This window comes from Gymnoscopelus microlampas, assembly GCF_963454915.1.
Source record: "Gymnoscopelus microlampas genome assembly, chromosome: 14".
NCBI lineage: Eukaryota > Metazoa > Chordata > Actinopteri > Myctophiformes > Myctophidae > Gymnoscopelus > Gymnoscopelus microlampas.
In genome coordinates, this window is record NC_139951.1 from 27712690 (window position 1) to 27732689 (window position 20000).

The 20000-nt window shown below is 42.7% G+C and overlaps 1 protein-coding gene across 1 annotated transcript in view; it reads left to right on the forward strand.

Moving 5' to 3' along the window:
- ankfn1b (ankyrin repeat and fibronectin type III domain containing 1b) overlaps positions 1 to 20000 on the forward strand; it is a gene marked incomplete at its 3' end in the record, with an annotated part of 248776 nt that overhangs the window by 141866 nt on the left and 86910 nt on the right. Inside the window, exon 5 of the mRNA XM_084078510.1 lies at positions 19368 to 19408. Within this exon, the coding sequence (XP_083934636.1) occupies positions 19368 to 19408 (41 nt within the window). The remainder of the gene's footprint in view (positions 1 to 19367; positions 19409 to 20000) is intronic.

Genomic DNA, 20000 nt, shown 5'->3' on the forward strand with positions numbered 1-20000 from the left:
GGCCTCTCTATCTATCACTGCCTAATCGTATCTGCCCTATAGATTAAACTGTTAAAATGCACCAGGCCTCGAAGATAAAGAACCCATTAACCCGTCAAAACCGGGAACGCATCCGTGTAACCACTTTAGCCCTTATTTTATAATTTGGCTATTCAAAAATAGCAGATCTACTTGAAAAATCATGAACATTTTTGCAAATCTTTGAATCTTTGAATATATATATTTTTAAAGCAAAACATTTGTAACTAAAATATTTTTCTTCTGGGGGTCCCTGGAACAAAACATTTTGAGATGGGGGTCCGCGACCAAATACATATCATTTTGGGGGTCCTTGACATGAAAAAAGTTTGAGAACCACTGATATTATAGCAATGTACGGTTTCCAGAAAACTGTTATGATTCAGAAGACATTTGTAGAATCCATAGAAGCAAAGATTTGAGTTAAAAATGTTCACTTTAAAAAATATATATATTCAAAGATTTGCACAAATGTTCACAAATTTTCAAAAATAGCAGATCTACAAGCTCATATTTTTGAATAGCCAAAGTATAAGATAATGGTTATATAAGTGGTTAAAATCTAAAATGACACAGATGCTTTCCCGGTCTCAATGGGTTAAGAAAAGGGAGGTTGATAGGGCGAGCCGTAAACGTCGTGGAAGTCACACCTCAGCTAATTTAGTGTCCATTTATGGCCATTGACGTTACCGCGGCGATCACAAGGTTGTAACTCAGGCTTATACGCATAATAACACATTATGTACGGCGTCTCTGTCGGGGGGGAAACCTCATACTGTACGTCCAGAACTGTTACTTTCCAGGATTCAAATTCAGAAATAGCTTTGCGCCACGTGTTTCGAGCATGTGGATCTGAGACTTTTGATACTTTTGTGTGACGCTGTTGTATGATCAAGTTGGGAATTAACTCATTAAAGGAGTAGTTCACCCAAAAAATGACTTATTTTCTATCAATTTCACACCCCATGAAGCCTTGAATTCATGGATTATTTTTAGTTTTAGTCGCATTCCTGAGCCAATAATTTGATGACCAGTGTATTTCTGCTAGGAGACACAAAGAGTCTACTTTGTGTCTCCTACCGGATACGTTAGCATCTTTCCGCCTGTAATCAAATTATTGGCTTAGGAATGCGACAAGAACAAAAACAAGTCCATGAATTCAAGGCTTCATGGGGTGTGCAATTCATAGAAAATAAGTCATTTTTTGGGTGAACTACTCCTTTAAGACCGGGGCTCCGCACTATGAGCTTGTAGATGTGCTATTTTTGAACAATCTTGAACATTTGTGCAAATCTTTTAATATATATATTTTTTTAAAGCGAACATTTATAACTCAAATATATATATTCATATTAAAGATTTGCAAAAATATTCACGATTTTTCCCAAAAACATTTAGATATACATATATTTTTTAATAGCCAAAGATAGCTAAAAAGCCAGATAGCCAACTTCACAGATGCGTTCCCGGTCGTAATTGGTTAATTTATGAATAAATACAAAAAAAGTGTTTGACTATGGAGATACAAGGTTTCTGCCCTGACAGCAACGATAGGTTATATCATGAAAAGGTTATACACGTGCCCAAAGCTGCACGTTTTTATGATTTTGTGGATGAATCTCCTTTGGCAGGCTGCTTGCAGGATGAACTCAAGGAGGATCCTATTGCTCACGTCGTCCCCCATGTCGCTTTGTCTGCCAGATATAATTATATAGCAACTCCACACAAACCTGGACGGACATAGAACGCTAAGGACCATTTAGAGCTCATTAACCCATTCAATCCGGCATCGCATCTCTTGTAATGTTTTAGATTTCTTTGGCTATTCATAAATAGCAGATCTACAAGCTCAGCCGCACTACGAGCTCGTAGGTCTGCTTTTTTTGTTGTTGAAAAATCGTGATTTGTGCAAATCTTGGAATATATATATTTTTAAAGCGATTATTTGTAACTCAAATCTTTGCTTCTTGGGGGGTCCCTGGAACTAAATATTTTGAGATGAGGGTCCGCGGCCAAATATGTATAATTTTGGGGGGTCGTTGACATGAAAAAAATTGAGAACCACTGATATTATAGCAACATAGTTTTAAAAAAAAGGATTTAGAAGACATTTGTAGAATCCCCAGAAGCAAAGAATTGAGTTACACAAATGTTCGCTTTAAAAAAATATATATTCAAAGATTTGCAAAAATGTTCAAGATTTTCCCCAAAAAAATCAGATATACAAGCTCATAGCACGGCACTCGGTGCCGTGCTATGAGCTTGTAGATCTGCTATTCTTCTTAATAGCCATAGCACAAGATAATGGTTATAAGTGGTTAAAATCTAAAGTGACAGGTGCTTTCCCGGTCTTAATGAGTTAAAAGTCTTTTAGAGAAGCTGCTGATTATGTGTAAACTTGTGTTTACGTATACAGTACCTGCTTTTTTAGGTGTGTGTGCATCTATAATGGACACGTGTGTGTACATGTGAATGTATTTGCGACCGCGCGTGCGCGCATGTGTGTGTGTGTGCGCGTCTCTGTGTGCAAGAGAACACCTACCTCCAGATTGACAGCTTTAGGGACCACCCACTGCGGCCCCTCAGTTGGTTTATGCTGGGAGCTTTGGGGGGGCTTCCGGACTTCTCAGGGCCACACCCGTGGCGTGCCATGGTGGCGGTGCCAGTTGGGAACAGTATTCCTGCCACTCCTGAGGGGTCCACAGCTAGCTGGGTGGGCTGGATGCCACAATATACCCTTCAATGACGCAGCTGATGGTTAGATTCCACCATCAACGTGTGTATATGGAGAGATGGAAGGAAAAGTAAAGATAGAATAGAATAGAATAGATTAATGGTCAACAGATGAAAACTGGTTTTACAGTTCTAAACGCTAAGTGCATAATTACTTTTAAGATGCGTGAATTACGTAACAGAGCTTCCGCGACACAATGGACCGAACGCTAAGCCCCACCTCCCCAATAGCGATTGTCCAATGTTAGCTTAGCAACCGTTGCTATCCCGCCATCTGATGTGTTGATATGGTTACTTTTGGCGCGGTGCATCCTGAAGCATTCTCTGTTAGATTCACAGTTTATGTGGATTCATTTTTCATTTATTTATTTATTTCAAACATATAAAAACATATAATTGAGAAAAATACAAAGGGAATAAAAGGGAACAATTTGACAGAAAATGATAAACAGTGATAAAGAAACCCTTCAAGTTTTCTGAAAGAAAACAAACAAACGCACAAGACAAACACAAACCCTCCCGCCCAACCACAAAAAACAAAAAAGTACATTGACAGTAAATGAAAAGGCACAAAAGGAATTTCTTTTTTATCGGTACATCTCCAACTGCAGGCCTTGTTGACAAGAATTGGAAGAGATTTGGGAGCTCTGGCTCCAAGAATGATTGATTAGTTTATGTGGCGAATCCTCCTGTGTATATCCCAACGCAAACCGACATGAGTGCAGACCAAACCAGGGCTGCTTGTCTGACCTAGGGGGGCGGGGTGGGCGGTGGAGGGCGGACCTTAGCGAAAGGTCTATTCAGTTCATTTTCACACAAATACAAAAGACACATGACAAAGTAAAAACTGTCAAAACCAATTGGCTGGAAGTTTAAAAAAATTAGTTTAGTGGCTCCATAGCCACACAGCCTGTTGGCGGTTAGCTCTGATTTCCTGGCGATTTTCACAACAGCAAATCAAGCCAATCCAACTGTCCTTTTATTTTGGCCATCCACACACGCACGCACGCACGCACGCACGCACGCACGCACACACACACACACACACACACACACACAGACACACACGCATGCACACGCGCATGCACACACACACGCACGCACACGCACTGTTTAATATTCCTCCCTCAACTTTAAGCAAGCCCTCCAAACCCTGGCACTCGCTCCCCTATAGTAACCACATGAACCCTACATAGCGTATCTCTTCTGAGCATGTCATAATGGGCGAAACATTCAGCGAAAAATTGCTGATTGGCTATTTTCTGCAAGAGGATTTGGTAGTAGGACCAAGTAGTATACCAAAGGACCAAGTATATAGCACTGGGGGGACGCCATGTCAATAAGGGTTTAAGTTAGAGTTAGGTTAATATTAGCATTTCCGCACTCTCACTCTCACTCTCTATCTCTCTCTCTGTCTGTCTGTCTGTCTGTCTGTCTCTCTCTCTCTCTCTCTCTCTCTCTCTCTCTCTCTCTCTCTCTCTCTCTCTCTCTCTCTCTCTCTCTCTCTCTCTCTCGTCTCTTCTTGTTCTGACTTTGAGAAGCGCATTACCTGGCAACTGCAAAGTAGTATAAAGGTAGGACTGAGATTGGGTTCTTAAAATAGATGAAAGAGATGATGACCACATTGCCAAGGATTATACTGACAGTCTCTGAGTCATGAATGATCTCTATCGTACTCTGTGACTGGACAGCTTAAGGTGTCTGTGACGTCATGTGTGGATGTACAATAGACGTAAGCTGAGAAAACACACACGCACGCGCGCGCGCGCACACACACACACACACACACACACACACACACACACACACACACACACACACACACACACACACACACACACACACACACACACACACGCGCTACGCTATGAGCTTGTAGATCTGCTATTTTTGAATAGCCAAAGTATTAAATATGGTTGAAGTGGTTAAAATGACTGTGGCACTGTATTAACACATTTTGCTGGGGACCCCCTGGTACCCCCCCATGGACCTCTGGGGGTCCCCGGACCCCACTGTGAGAACCAATGATGTATATAGTACATGTACACCCCCCCCCCCCATCCCACAGACATTGTGCACTTACGGTTCTGAAAGGCCACCAACAGTCCAACCACGACTTTGGCACGACTTTATACTAGACTGATTTCTATTGATTTTCACCACCGAGCCAAAGGTCTGAGCAATGTGGGAAGCAAAAAAGAGGAAGTGTGATTCGCCAAGTGGTCGGGGCCGGCGTTCTCTCGCCATTATGCGGTCTGCGTTCGAGTTGCGTTGATAGGGACGCCAGAGAGACAAACCTATTATGACTCACGACTCTTCGGTGATTCACTGTGTCTGACGACTCTTTCCTGTGTGTCCTCTCTCTCTCTCGGCTGCCTGGGAGGTGTCAAGTTAACTCTGTGTCAAGTTAACTCTGAGAGTAGACAGAAACGGACGCGTTCAAGAGTTACAAAGAGATAAAAATGAGTGTTAAAAACACCTGAAATTTACACATTTTTATTGTAATGTGATGCCAAAGATGAGCTTGTTCTAAAAAAAAAAAAGAATAAAAAAGAAAGTATTAAAAAAAACTAAAAACAAAGGGATAAAAAATAAATGAACACAGCGGGTTAGTTTTTGTGGGGGGGACACACTTGAGATGAGAGAGGTTATTTATTGCCCCGTGCACCACTATGGTGCATGTGGGCTTTTGTTGTGGGGGAAAGGCTATTATTGTGTCATCGTTCTCGCAGGCGTGCATGGTTTTAAGGCTTTGGGCTGTGTGATGGCGGGTTTGTTCTGCTCACCACGCTCTCTGTCTGTCTACGTCGCTCCTCCTGAGTGATGGAGGCCAGTGGAGGTCAGTCGCACTGTAGCCTTCCTGTATATACCGTGTGATCTGTCTTAATTCATTCAATCCGGGAATGCTTCTCTGTCATTTTAGATGTCTTTGGCTATTCAAAAAACACACACGCCGCACTATGAGCTTGTAGATCTGCTATTTTTTAAATCTTTTAAAAATGTGTGCAAATCTATGAATATATATATATTTTAAAGCGAACATCTTTACTCAAATATTTGCTTCTGGGGGGGTCCCTGGAACAAAATATTCTAGCTGTTAGTCTTCTAAATCCTAACAGTAAAAAAACGTAAAACAAACTTATATATACTGTATTGCTTTATCAGTGGTGCTCAAACCCCCAAAAGTATGTTTGTGGCCGCCAACCCCCATCAGAATATGTTGTTCCGGGGGAACCCCAGAAGCAAAGATTTGAGTTAAAAAATGTTGTTTCCAATAATGTATACATTCAAAGATTTGCACAAATGTTTTTCTAAAACAGAAGATCTACAAGTGTTGCGCTATGAGCTTGTAGATCTGCCATTTTTAAATAGCCCAAAGTATAAAATAATGGTTTAAGACAGTGGTTACACAGATGAGTTCCTGGTTTGAATGGTTTAATAGAAAGCACCCTCTATATCACACACACTGACACATGCTTTAGATGTGACGGTCACGTATACCCCGCTGTACTCACACACACGCACACGCACACACACACACACACACGTTTGTATTACTATACTTGAGAGGACATCAACATGTTAGGAAGCCGATTTTATGATTGATTTATGTTTTTTTTTGGGGCAATTTTAACCGCAAGTCTAAAGCTGAAAAATAGCAGATCTACAAGCTCACAACGGGTCGCGCTGCGACCCGTTGTGAGCTTGTAGATCGGCTATTTTCCAGTGTTTGGCATCGCCGCACGACTAAGTATAAAATAGGGGGAAAATCGAACCCCAAGCCCCTAAACCTAACCTCTAAAGGTCTAATCCTAAACCTAACCCCAACCTGAATCTTTTTCAAAGTGTAAACGCATCTCTAAAAATCATTTTTCAACCATAAAATAACAAGTTCTCTAGTGAGGACCAAGAAAATGGTCCTCACAACATCTATTTCTCATATCCTGCAATACTTGTGGGGACGTTTGGTCCTCACAAGTATAGCAAGCAATACAAACACACACACACACGCTCTCTTCCTGATTGCAGGCTGCTGTAGTACTGTTCTAGGGGGCTGTGTAATGACGCATTTGTGTGGTTGGGCGGTGGGGTTGAGGTAGCTGAGGCTGGCACTGCGCTAAATGGCTCTGATTCCTGTGCCGTGGACAGTGGAGGCCATGCATGCAAATGGCCCTCACACCACCGGGAGTGTTGCCATACCTGTCAACCGTTAGGCTGTGAAAAAGAAGGAGATGTTCTGGTGTGCAGTGGTGTGTAAAGCGACTCAGTACATTTACTCGAGTACTGTATTTAAGGACAATTTTTGGGGTTGTTTTTAACTTTACTGGAATATTTCCAATTCTCAGTACTACTCCACTACATCTCAGAGGCAAATATTATACTTTTACTCCACTACAATTATTTGAGGACATTTAGTTACTAGTTACTTTGTAGATTTGGATTATTATTACAAAACATACATTTACCACTTCAGCCCTACAGATATATTTCGGCCATTTGAAAATAGCAGATCTACAAGCTCACAATGCGTCGCGATGCGACGCATTGTGAGCTTGTAGATCTGCTATTTTCAGATTTTTATACATTTAAAAAGTTGTGAAATGGGACATTCTGCATAATGAGTACTTTTTCCACCACTGCTGGTGTGTCTGCAAAAAATGGCCTACCCTCAATGCCCCCCATATAACCCTGCACTACCAGATTAATAGAGTTTTCTTCTTGAGAAATGTTTCATCCATTTTCAGTCAGTCGTGTGGCATTACACGTGAAATCGGGAGATTTACTTGAGAAATTACCAGGCTTGCGGGAGCACGGCAGGGAGAAAGGGTTAAAAATACATAGACTCCCGTCCAAAATCCAAGTGTTGGCAGGTATACTGTATGAGTTTCACAGCTCTAGGTCCGTTGGGTTTCACCTGTGTTTGTTCAAACAGCGTGGCCAATGTGTTTCATCTCAGAGCTTTGAGTTCCTAGCTCACGGAAAGCTGCTACCCCAATCCATTCCACCTTGTTTTGTTACATCATTGTAATGGAGAAGGTCTATATAGTGATAAAGCTGAGCGGGAGACAGGGGGCACATGATGAAGGAATTGGTGGGATTCAAATGTAAGCTAACTAAGGATACTAGTCTTTAGGGCTTAGGCTACTGAAAGTCCTAACTATTTGATAGTGATAATGTTGACATACAGTAACGCAGATATTCTGCAAGAGCTTAACCATGATTATTTACACTTTTTTTTACACACATTCAGTCAGGAACACTCACGTCAAAGTAGATTTAACCATTTACTTGCAACAAATGGAATACAGTTAAACTTGCCGTTAATGGCTCCGCTCTTTAACTCTGACTGCCAATTGACGAAATTACGATTTCTCGTCATATTTTGAGGAGTGCCAATGAGGAGAATGAGGAGATTTTGTGTTTTCAGTGATTTTACGCTAGATGGCGCTGTTCGCTAACACATGAGTCTGACTCCCAGTGAAGCAATGAAGCAGTAAATCACGTGATCGCAAAAAAGCCCAGCCACACTCACTACCATGTTAATGGATTTGGAAAAATGCTTTTTTTCTCTGCTTTGTGTTGCTTTTTGGCAAAAACAACCCACATTCAACTGCCCACAACTATGGAATGGATAGTGGTGGCACAATTTATTTTCTCTGATTCTACAACACCCCCCTACCCCCTTTTAAAGTGATTGGCGGGTGGATCGATTTTTCAAAGGCTATAGTGAAAACACTCGGTAATCGCTGGCAGTGGCTTAGCAAACAATGATTTATTTCTGGCAGTCAAAGAGTTAAGATGTTCCCTACATTTTGCAAAGCAGCATGCTTAAGCAAAATCAGGGAACACTACGCTAAATCCCCCCACAGGTATACGAGAGCGGGCCCTTAGCAAGACATTTAATCAGATTAACTTGAGTCATGCAAACTTGAATGCATTAAAGCCATAGAACATTGAATTCACTTTAGAGCCATGCACACATGAATTCCAGTTCAACGTTCAGTTTAAACGTCTGAGTAATGGGGTGGTTGGGGTGGTGGAGGCAAGCTGGTGTGGTGGCAGCAATTGAAAAGCAGAGATCTAGTGTAGGAGGAAGCCGTATTTAAATGAACCGCCTTGTTGAGGGAATGAGGTGTGATTGGTGTGTAGGAAAGCGTGGCTGAAGCAATCAGCAGACCGACAGCTGAAGCACGGGAAGCCCTGCTTCATTTATAATTTATATGAACATTTTGAATTCACACTTAAAGGAATACTCTGTTTTGGTCTGTTACTGTTACTTAACTTAATCCTCTTTGTCCTAAGTGGGATATAAAGCTTTGACGATCTGCCTCCGTAAGCAACAGACCTTTGGTCTGACTTTAATCACTCCTACCATTTAGAATGATGTCTTTTCCAGTATAGCTTCCAATAGGGAAGGTTACATATAGTACACAAAACATGTTTATGTAACTAATGCTGTACTTCAATAAATGACAGATGATCCCTTTAACAAAAGAATGTGCCATGGAGTTTAAAGCAACCCAAGTTCATTTGTATTTTGTTGATTTGTCTCAAAATAAAAGCTTGTGCTTTTAGCTCTCCTTGTCTCTGTGCTGCCTGCATTGTAACCATGCCATTACGTCACTATAGAAGAACAATGACAGACCTTGATTATCATTTTAATTTGATACTTTGAACATTCTGCTGGCATTACTAGTTTAATTTGCTGCCGACATGTAGGTTAAAACTAATGTTATCAAGCTGTTATCAAGCCATCTAACAGTTACCTGAGACGCTGGCCATTGTCTTATCTACTAAGCTAACGTTACCTATTTAGGGACGGTATCTAGTTTCTGGTATATCTAGTTTCTGCTTTCTCTGCTTTTTAGGTAACATTACTTCCTCCATTTGTTCACCTCCACTGATTGACCAAAAAAAAAACATAGATTGCCAGATAGATAGATTAGATTAGATTACCATCACATGCTGCTGCTGGAGTATTTCGAGAAAGTTGCCGTCGGTGCAACAAGTATGTCGTAAACATGGGTCCACACATACAGACACGGAAATCATTTGAAAATAAATAGGAAATAATAGAGACAGATCTGTTGACAGGTTTCATAAAAGGACGACATACTTAACAACAGCTATTTTCTCAGTTTCTAAGTCCCCCCCCAAAGGCATTAGCAGGATTAAAGGTTTATACAACTGAGGCTACTTGTTCAGTCTCAACCACTTGACACTGTGGTATTGCAGACTGATGGTTTGTGCTGCCAAATATGGAACGTATAGACTTAACTGTCAAGTCTATAAGTGAATATAATATAATATAATATATAAATTAATAAACGAATCAATCTAATCAAACTAAGAATAATCAAATAACCTCAGTAAACACAGATTATATGTAAAGCGTTTAAAACACTGATATTCTAATTGACCACATGAAACCCCATGCAGCGTCCCTATTCTGGGCATGTCATAACATTCAGGAAGAATATTTTTGGCGTCGAGGGAATAAAGTATAGACCCCTAGGGTACACCGGTCAACTACGTATAGGGTTTAAGTGGTTATATTAAGGCATATCAAAATAACTCTTTAGATGACTTGACGTGAATTGACAAGACAAGACAAGACAAGACAAGGTCATTCCATAACCCATTAAGACCGGGAACGTATCTCTGTCATTTTAAGATATCTTTTGGCTATTTTTGAAAAATCGTGAAAAATTGTGCAAATCTTTGGATATATATTTTTAAAGTGAACATTTCTAAAATATCTTGTTCCTGTTCTCGTTCTGTTTTACGTTTATACACGTTATGTCACATTTATACACGTCTGTTATGTTCTTGTTCATTTGTTAAATATCTTGTTCTTGACCCTTCCAGAAGCAAAGATTTGAGTTACACAAATGGTCGCTTTAAAAATATATATTCAAAGATTTGCACACATTTTCACGGTTTTTCAAAAATAGCAGATATACAAGCTCATATCGCGGCTATGAGCTTGTATATCTGCTATTTTTTAATAGCCAAAGAAATCTTAAAATGACAGAGAAGCGTTCCCGGTTTGAATGGCTTAAGTTGTGGTAATTGTTCTTGACATGTGCAATCGAGGCGCAGTTGGATGCGAGGGGATGTCACCTGCATACCACAAATTGGCTTTGTTTATTTACTGCTTGCTGACCCTGTGGGTCTTCACTGTACCTCCACCATTAATTGTGAAGTGACTTCTTAGAAGTCTCTCCGTTGTTGTGTTCTCTCTGCTTTTAATGAGACAAGGCCATACCGTTGACCGTGAAGTAACACATCAAAGAAAATGTGTGGTACGAGCGGCCGAGCCTGGAGAAGGGCACAGGGAGGAAAACAACTGTGTGGAAAACCTTAGTGGCTTTTTTTGGCTGGGAGTTTTATTAATTGAATTTTTTTTAGGTTAGTTCTGATTTCTCTGTGATCTTCACCAGAAAGCAAGCCATATCTCTTTTTATCTTTGGCCATTCAAGGTGCTTTGGTACAGTTGGCAGTGAGCCTCGAAGTCCTCAAACCTGCCACAGAAATGCACCTGCCACACACACACACACACACACACACACACACACACACACACACACACACACACACACACACACACACACACACACACGCAGACACCACGTCCCTCCTCGTTTTCCTCTTCCTACCTTATATTCAAGCCCCTGGCCCTAGCTACCCTATCACTCTTTTCTAGCTAGCGTGGCTACAGTATAATGAGCGTTTCCGACCCCCCCACCTCCGCCCAGCCCAGCCCCCACTCACTCACTCACTCACTCACTCTCTCTCTCTCTCTCTCTCTCTCTCTCTCTCTCTCTCTCTCCTCACTCCGAGGTGGAGAAGCTTATCGCCTGGCAACTGCAATTAAAGTACAACAAGCCGGCAGTGGTGGCAGCCACCGTCGGGTAGCACGCTCCACGGTGCCTCTCCGTGTTTGTGCGACCGAGGGACGCGAAGAGAGAGAGAGAGAGAGAGAGAGAGAGTGAAACACAGCCAAAGAGTTGGACAGGTGAATGTTAATTAGAGCTGCGGTGGAACGCTACTGGGAAGTTGTTTCTGGAAGGGGAGAGAGAGAGAGAGAGAGAGAGAGAGAGAGAGAGAGAGGGGATTGAGAGAGAGCAGGTGGCAGAGAAGGAGTGGACAGATGTTCTTTTTTTGGGCTCTTGTGGACTCGACAGGTATGTATGTGTGTGTGTGTGTGTGTGTGTGTGTGTGTGTGTGTGTGTGTGTGTGTGTGTGTGTGCGTGCACGCGCGCGCGTGTGTGTGTGTGTGTGTGTGTGTGTGTGTGTGTGTGTGTGTGTGTGTGTGTGTGTGTGTGTGTGTGTGTGTGTGTGTTGGACTTTATAGTAGTGAAGGAATGCGGAGTGTGGCAGTGGTTGCATTTGTCATTTTAACCCTATACTATACTTTGCCATGCAACGGACAGCGAAGCCAGCAGATCTGCAAGCTCACAATGTGATTTTTGATTTTTTTTTGATTTAATTAGAAAAATAATTATATATATAGTTTTTCTTTGTAATTTCCGGGAGGAAACCTCATTATGTCCCAGAAAAACTGTTACTTTTCAGCATTCAAATAAAGAAATAGCAAAAGTAGCAGCTTTTGGAGCTCGTGGACCTGCTACTGTTGATGGTTGTGTGTGACGCTGTAGTATGATCAAGTGGGGACGAAAAGTTTGAACATGGAGATAGGAGGTTTTCAGCGACACAATTTGCCCAACATATAGGGACTCCATGGGGTTTAATGTGGTGAAGTAAGTGTGATGTTGTACTGTATATCGTACTGTATATGTGCCACCGTGTGAAGCAGACTGGAGGGTTTCTAGGTATTTCAGCAGCTTATACGGTGTGAAAGTGAGTGTTGTAGCATTACAGCTCTGAGCCTCTGCCAAGTTTTCCCTAGCACCTGCTGCAAAGGTATGCATTCAGTCTTGTAGCCCGACACCTGCCTTCTCTCTCACTCACGCACACACACACACACACACATACACACGCGCACGTGCGTGCGCTCGCGCCTCGTGTTGCAAGCTTAAGTGTATAAGTGGAAATTGAGTAGCTGATTAAAAACAACGACCCATTGAACGATGAGGTCGTTCATTCATTAAAGTAAATGTAATTGCCTACCTGGCAGATGCTATCAACGGTGTGTGTGTACGACTCTTTCTACGATGAATAATTCTCATCCTGTTTAACCCATTGAGACCTGAAGCCGATTCTACATGTCTCCTAAATCTCAACAGTTTTCTGAAGAACGCGTGTTTCTATATCAGTGGTGCTCAATCTTTTTCATGTCAAGGACCCCCAAAATTATATGTATTTGGCCGCGGACCCCCATCAAAATATCTTGTTCCAGGGACCCCCCAGAAGCAAAGATTTGAGTTAAAAATGTTCGCTTTAAAAAATATATATATTCAAAGATTTGCACACATTTTCATGATTTTTCAAAAATAGCAGATATACAAGCTCGTAGCGCGGCACTTGGTGCCGCGCTATGAGCTTGTATCTGCTATTTTTGAATAGCCCAAAGTGTAAAATAAATTATGCTTTTTTTGCTCAAATCTAAAAATGACAAAGTTCCAGGTCTTAATGGGTTAAATGTTATATAATAATATGAATAAAATCCTCAGTGTTGATTCAATCCATTTGCATACTCTTAGAATGTACGGATGTAATCAAATGTACGGATACGTTTGGTTACTATATACTCTCAGAGTGAGGTTGCCATTGCTTGTACCTCTTCACCACTAAAACCCTATTGACCGGAGTCCCTCAGGGTTCTGTACTAGTAGATGTTCTGTTTTCTGTTGTTGTGGGGGGAAGCTTTCGCTGAAAATAGCAGATCGACAAAGCTCACAACAACGCGTCACATAGCGATTTTCAAAAAAATAGCCAAATAAATCTAAAATGACACAGATGCGTTCCCGGGTTGAATGGGTTAATAACTTACTCGTGCTGAATTGTTTCTATTGCCTTCCACTTTTCTCCCACCATGCTGTAACACCTCGCCGACAGAACATCTTGCACTCTGTGTATGAAACCAGGCTAGTTGTTGTCACCCACACTGCAGCCCACCTGGTGCTAAGATAATCCAATGACGTGTGGAGAGAGAGAGAGAGAGAGTAGCCCAGGGAACCCAGCGGGACCGTGTCGCACTTCCACATTGGCGAGACCCCCCGCCGGGGTGACTGTCACGAACGGCGCTGTGCACTGACTGATCGTAATTGAATCGAGGACATTAGAATCCCCCCATGACTTGAGTGTTGGAGTTGGAAATGGGAGAGAGAGAGAGAGAGAGAGAGAGAGTATTTGAGAGATGATGGTCTCAGAAAATAAAGTCTCCTCAATGATGATTGGTACTGTAGATGATGATGATCAGATCAACCATAGGTTCTTGAAGATCTACGAGTTATACTGTATGGGGTTGGCGTGGGGGGTGGGGTGGGGTGTAATTACTGAAATGTGGTCTTGTGTATGTTATCAATTATCAAAGATAAACCCACTTGGAGCCAATTGGTACACAAATCCTACAAATGGTCTCCTAAAAGTGGGCGCCGTCTGATCTCGTGAATGTCCGATGTTTACCGGTGCTAGAGAAAGAGAAAGGTTGATAATAGTAGATTTTCTCTCTGAAATAAGCCATTTTAGTATGAAAATATTGGTAAGACTGTGTGGCTTGTGGCGATCGAGGTCCAACATTTAGTTCAGTGACCATGGGGCTAAAGAAGCTGTGTCCATGTTCACTCTTCCATTGGAAATACTAGACTCCAACCTGCGTGCTTCCGGTCTCCTTAAAAAGGCGGCCATGTCTTGTATGTTATGTTTAGGTATTGCCGTCGGAGGTTATGTCTGTGTGGATGTGGACCAATGGAAGGCTGTGATGGTCAAGATGGCGCTGCGTTGCAGGGCGGTGCTCGGGTGGTGCAGGTGGTAAAGCGGAGTCTAGGGGTTCGAACCCATATAGGTGCATCCGTCTTGGCCGAGCGCCCGTAACGATACATTTGGCCCGTGTTTTGGGGGGAAGGAAGCCAGGCCGTGCGGGGAGGGAGGATCTTTGTTGCTGCACGTAATTGTACGGACTGAGGCGGCGATCTGTCAGTGAGGAATATCGAAGGGGAGTTAGTAGGATGAAGGCTCTATTTCCTCCCAGTGGGGGCTCCTCATTGGTAGATGAGCCAGTAGGGTACTCATCAATCACGTGTATATATATATACATGTGTATATACGTGTGTGTATATATATACGTGTATATTATATATTCATGTCACGTTAGTCCGGTAATTGCCGGTTGTGACTTCTTTTTTTTGATGGCAAAGACCAGGAAAATGTAATTCTCTCCGGGCGCCGGGCGGACATCCTGACCGATTAGAAAACCCACGCAATTGTGACACGATTTCAAATCCTCTGCTTCGCTCTGCAGCTGCTCTCTCTCTCTCTCTCTCTCTCTCTCTCTCTCTCCACGTTTAACCCATTCAATCCGGGAACGCATCTGTGTCCTTTTAGATTTCAGCTATAACCATTTCTTTATACTTTGGCTATTCAAAAATAGCAGATCTACAAGCTCATAGCGCGGCACCGAGTGCCGCGCTATGAGCTTGTAGATCTGCTATTTATTTATTTTTGATTTTTATTATCAAATTTTATTATCAAATCCTTGAATATATATTTTTTAAAGCAAACATTTGTCAAATGTTTAGTTCCAGGGACCCCCAGAAGCAAAGATTTGAGTTACAAAGGTTCGCTTTAGAAATATATATATATTCAAAGATTTGCACACATTTTCACGATTTTTCAAAAATAGCAGATCTACAAGCTCATAGCGCGGCACTCGGTGCCGCGCTATGAGCTTGTAGATCTGCTATTTTCGAATAGCCCAAAGAAATCTAAAATGACAGAGATGCGTTCCCAGTTTTAAGGGGTTAAAGCACCTGCTTGTCATTCAGATGTCTGCTAAACGGTAATCATTACGGGCACGATGACCCAGGGATTTAAAATCACAGCGTGAAGCTCTGATATATGTATTGGAAGTTTCTTTCTTTCTCTATTTCTTTCTTCCATTCTTGAAACCGTCAAGTGATGGAGCTTTGTACAACCAAGAATTTCACCCACTTCTTTTTTTTACAACCTGTAAACGTGTGATGTGACGACGAGGATGAGCTGAGTTGAGCTGTCAGAAGGGACCATAGGAGTCTGGATTCAGTAACTAGGACCTTAGATGACTTTACTAATAGGCTGCTTTCATTTCATTCAAAGTAACTAATCATTTTGTGGAGGGTTCACGGTAAGTCTACTGTAGTGGTGGTCCCCAAACACTGGGTCGGGGGCCATTTTTGGGGCACGGACCCATTTTCACCCTTTAACACATTAAGTCCTGGAACTGTGTCATTTTTAGATTTAAGCTAAAAAGCATTATTTTACACTTTGTGCTATTCAAAAATAGCAGATCTACAAGCTCATAGCGCGGCACCGAGTGCCGCGCTACGAGCTTGTAGATCTGCTATTTTTGAAAATTCGTGAAAATGTGTGCAAATCTTTGAATATGTATATTTTTAAAGCAAACATTTTTAACTCAAATCGTTGCTTCTGGGGGTCCCTGGAACAAAATATTTTGATGGGGGTCCGTGGTCAAATACATATAATTTTGGGGGTCCTTGACATGAAAACGTTTGAGCACCACTGATATAGAAACATACGTTTTTTAGAAAGCTGTTGAGATTTAGGAGACATCGGCTTCAGGTCTCAATGGGTTAATTGAAGAATGTCAAAGGATTTTCAAAAATATTGACTGCCAAACACGTAATATTATGTCAGAGACACTCAAAATAAGGTAAAACCGCTGGCACTGGCGGATGAATTGATGAATTAATACCTGGCTCAAGATCAAATGTCTCTTTTGGGTCTCGAGCTACAAAGTTTGGGGACCCATCGGTCTATTCCTACTGAACCCGTTCCAAGCCGTATGAGGTCATTGAGGACAACACCAAAGGGTGTCCTTATCCACCTCTATATATATAATCCTCCCCCACTGTGCCACGCGCCACATAAAGGATGCCCACCTGTCCTCGGCACCGCTGGCAGCAGCGTGGCTGCTGGCTGTGTCCACTGTGGGGGGACGGGGACGGGGGGAGGGGACCGAAAAGGTCACACATCCAGCTTAGAGTGCCACCCCATGCCAGCAGTCTCCCCCCCCCACTGTGCAGGCAGCTGGATGAAAGTTGAAGATAAAAATACCTACAGACAAGTAGGCACACAGAGACACATCTGCACGCACACACACACGCATGCACGCAAGCACACACACACACACACACACACACACACACACGCACGCACACACGCACGCACACACGTGCGCGCGCGCACGCACACACGCAGGGAGGGGTCATTGAACGGGCATTCGGGCAAAGTGTCCAGACTGTTGAAATTGTAACTATATTTCTACATTGCAATATTGATACATTTACAGTACTTCAGTAAAACATTTGAGTACTTTTACCACCACTGGTCCCCAAACACACACACACACACACACACACACACACACACACACACACACACACACACACACACACACTGGCTCCATTCGGCTACATTTGTACTGTACAGGCTTTGAGTTAAATTGATTCTACTGTAGCTGATCTATCTAACATTGTCAGGATGAAGTGGTGTATCAAACGCCATTTGACAGAGGTTTAACTTATGACTCAAAGAGAGGGAATGCCCTTTCATCAATTCTTCTTTGTTTTCCAACCCATAAAGTGTACTTTCTCAGCCCACTCCCTTTTTCCCTGCTACACAAAATCGACCCCACCACCGATCTATAAGCTCACAAGAGCTTATAGATCTGCTATTTTCGGCCAATGTTCCCCTCGGAATAGGGATTCTAGGGTTCGGTGGTTAATGTAAAAAAGAAAACGTCCTTTCATTGAAAGATTTGGTGGCCCCCCTGTAGTAACTCTGAGGACCCCCTTAGGGGTCACAGACCCCCTGTTGAAGACCCCTGGTTTAAGTGGTTAAGCGAAGATGCTTCTCATGAACGTCTCGCTATACCAGCAGCACCTAACCCCCATCTTATCCAGCGTCATCATCATCATCATCCCAGCTGGGTCTATGATGAACGTCAGTGGGGAGCACACAGAATACATCGGCCCGGTGATTGACAGCGTTTACAGTGAACGACGGTGGGTCCGCTTGGCCAAGCTCCCCGTGGCGTTCAGACGCACCGTTTATCCCTGCGGTGGGGGAAGGTGGGGGTGGGGGCTGGTGTCTCTCAGCGGGAAACCGCCATCCCTGGCGTAGTAGCGGAGCCCAAATTAGTGTCTTTGCGGCGAATGAAAATGCAAAACGACATCGGTGTCGGGATTCCAAAAATGTCTCTGGCCCGAGGCCAGTCGTCTGTCTGTGTGTGCGCGTGTGCGTGCGTGCGTGCGTGTGTGTGTGTGTGCGTGTGTGTGCGTGTGCGTGCTTCTGTCTGTCTCAGCATGTGTCAAAATTCTGGGTGCTCCATTCTTGCAGGAAATGTGGCAGGGGGGCAACGTATGTGTGTGTTGACGGTGTTAGCATGTGTGTGCCGCGCGAGGCGGGGGGATTTATGCTTTGCATGTGTACATATTAAGTTGTCTACACCTGAGGGAGGCATTCGAGCCTCTCCCGTTGAGCAAGAGATGAGAGGAGATCTCTCTATTTTCCTCACTCACTCTCTCTCTCTCTCTCTCTCTCTCACTCTCTCTCACACACACACACACACACACACACACACACACACACACACAAACAAATCACACTTTATTAAATGTAAGTGAAGACAGGCATAGCCAGCTGATCAGGCTTTGTAAATCATAGTCAGGGAGCTAATTGTTTAGAATTGCCGACAACGCCATTAGCCATGTAATTGCTTCTTTCCAGTGTGACATTGATCACTTGATTGGCTTTGCCCAGAAGGTTGGTGGCAAGAATTTACTTTGAATTTAATATGCATTAACTGTAAGGTCACCTTGACCCCAATAAGGTTAATACAATCAAGTGGTGCGAGTGCTATTTGTCACAGCGTTGTGCTTGTATGTTGGGGTTGTTTGTTTGTGTGTGTGTGTGTGTGTGTGTGTGTGTGTGTGTGTGTGTGTGTGTGTGTGTGTGTGTGTGTGTGTGTGTGTGTGTGTGTGTGTGTGTGTGTGTGTGTGTGTGTGTGTGTGTGTGTGTACACACTACATCTGTGTGAGAATTTGTCCAGGTTTGCTGCACCTTGCTGTTGCTTTGTTTGATTCTGACAATAGCTCTTGTTCAGAGCAACTTATTCTCTCACATAATCACACATACTAATACTGCTTTCATGCACTTTTTGTAACCATTGCTTTCCACTGGCAATCTGCTTGTTGTGCACTTAATTAAAATCCTCTTATGTTGGTTATACGTATTGCATTTTTGTTTTTTTTAACCGAGGGCCAGGTCTTTCAACGTTTGAAGGAAAACGTTGCCAATTTCAAGGGTGCACATCCTTTTTTTTCTTTTTTTTTATCATCTTTGATATGTGCATTTAGTTGGAAATGGATGTAGATTCTGGATATTTCTATATTGTCATGGTCTAATGTGAGTCTCTCTCCTTTTGTCAACAGAGTCTGGGATCCGCTGACCGTAAAGAGAGCCAGCAGAAGAAGTAAGTGTTATGACCATTTATAAAAGAAAGAATGAATATCTAACTGAACAATGCAACAATATCTATTCCCCATAGCTTTCTCTTTCTCTCCACTCCTCTGTTCATCATCAAATCTTTCTCTTGTTAGCACAACTGTTTGTGTAGTCATGGGTTCAAGTTCAAATGCTCACATTCTCCTTTTCTCAAAAACTCAAAGTCCACTTGGAGTCCCTTTGAAAACAACACTAAAACTCACTCAGTAGGCTGTGATTATAGATTATAATCTACGGATTTAGGGAGTTTTTTCTTTCTTCACTTTGAGAGAGAGAGAGAGAGATGCGTGTGCGTGTGTGAGACCGACCGTGCGTGCATGGATGCGTGCGACCGCGTGCACGCGCGCGCGTGTGTGTGTGTGTGTGCGCGCGCACCCTCATAAACGGTGGTTGCAAGGCGAGGGGTTTTAAAGCATTTCAATTCTGCCCGAGCCGTGCCACTAATCCAGGATCATCCGTGTGCCAATTTGTGAATACAGTGCATCGGTTATGATAAATACCCAGCCACTTGGCCATTTCACTAATTAACGTTGCCCTAATTAATGAAATTCCACCACCAT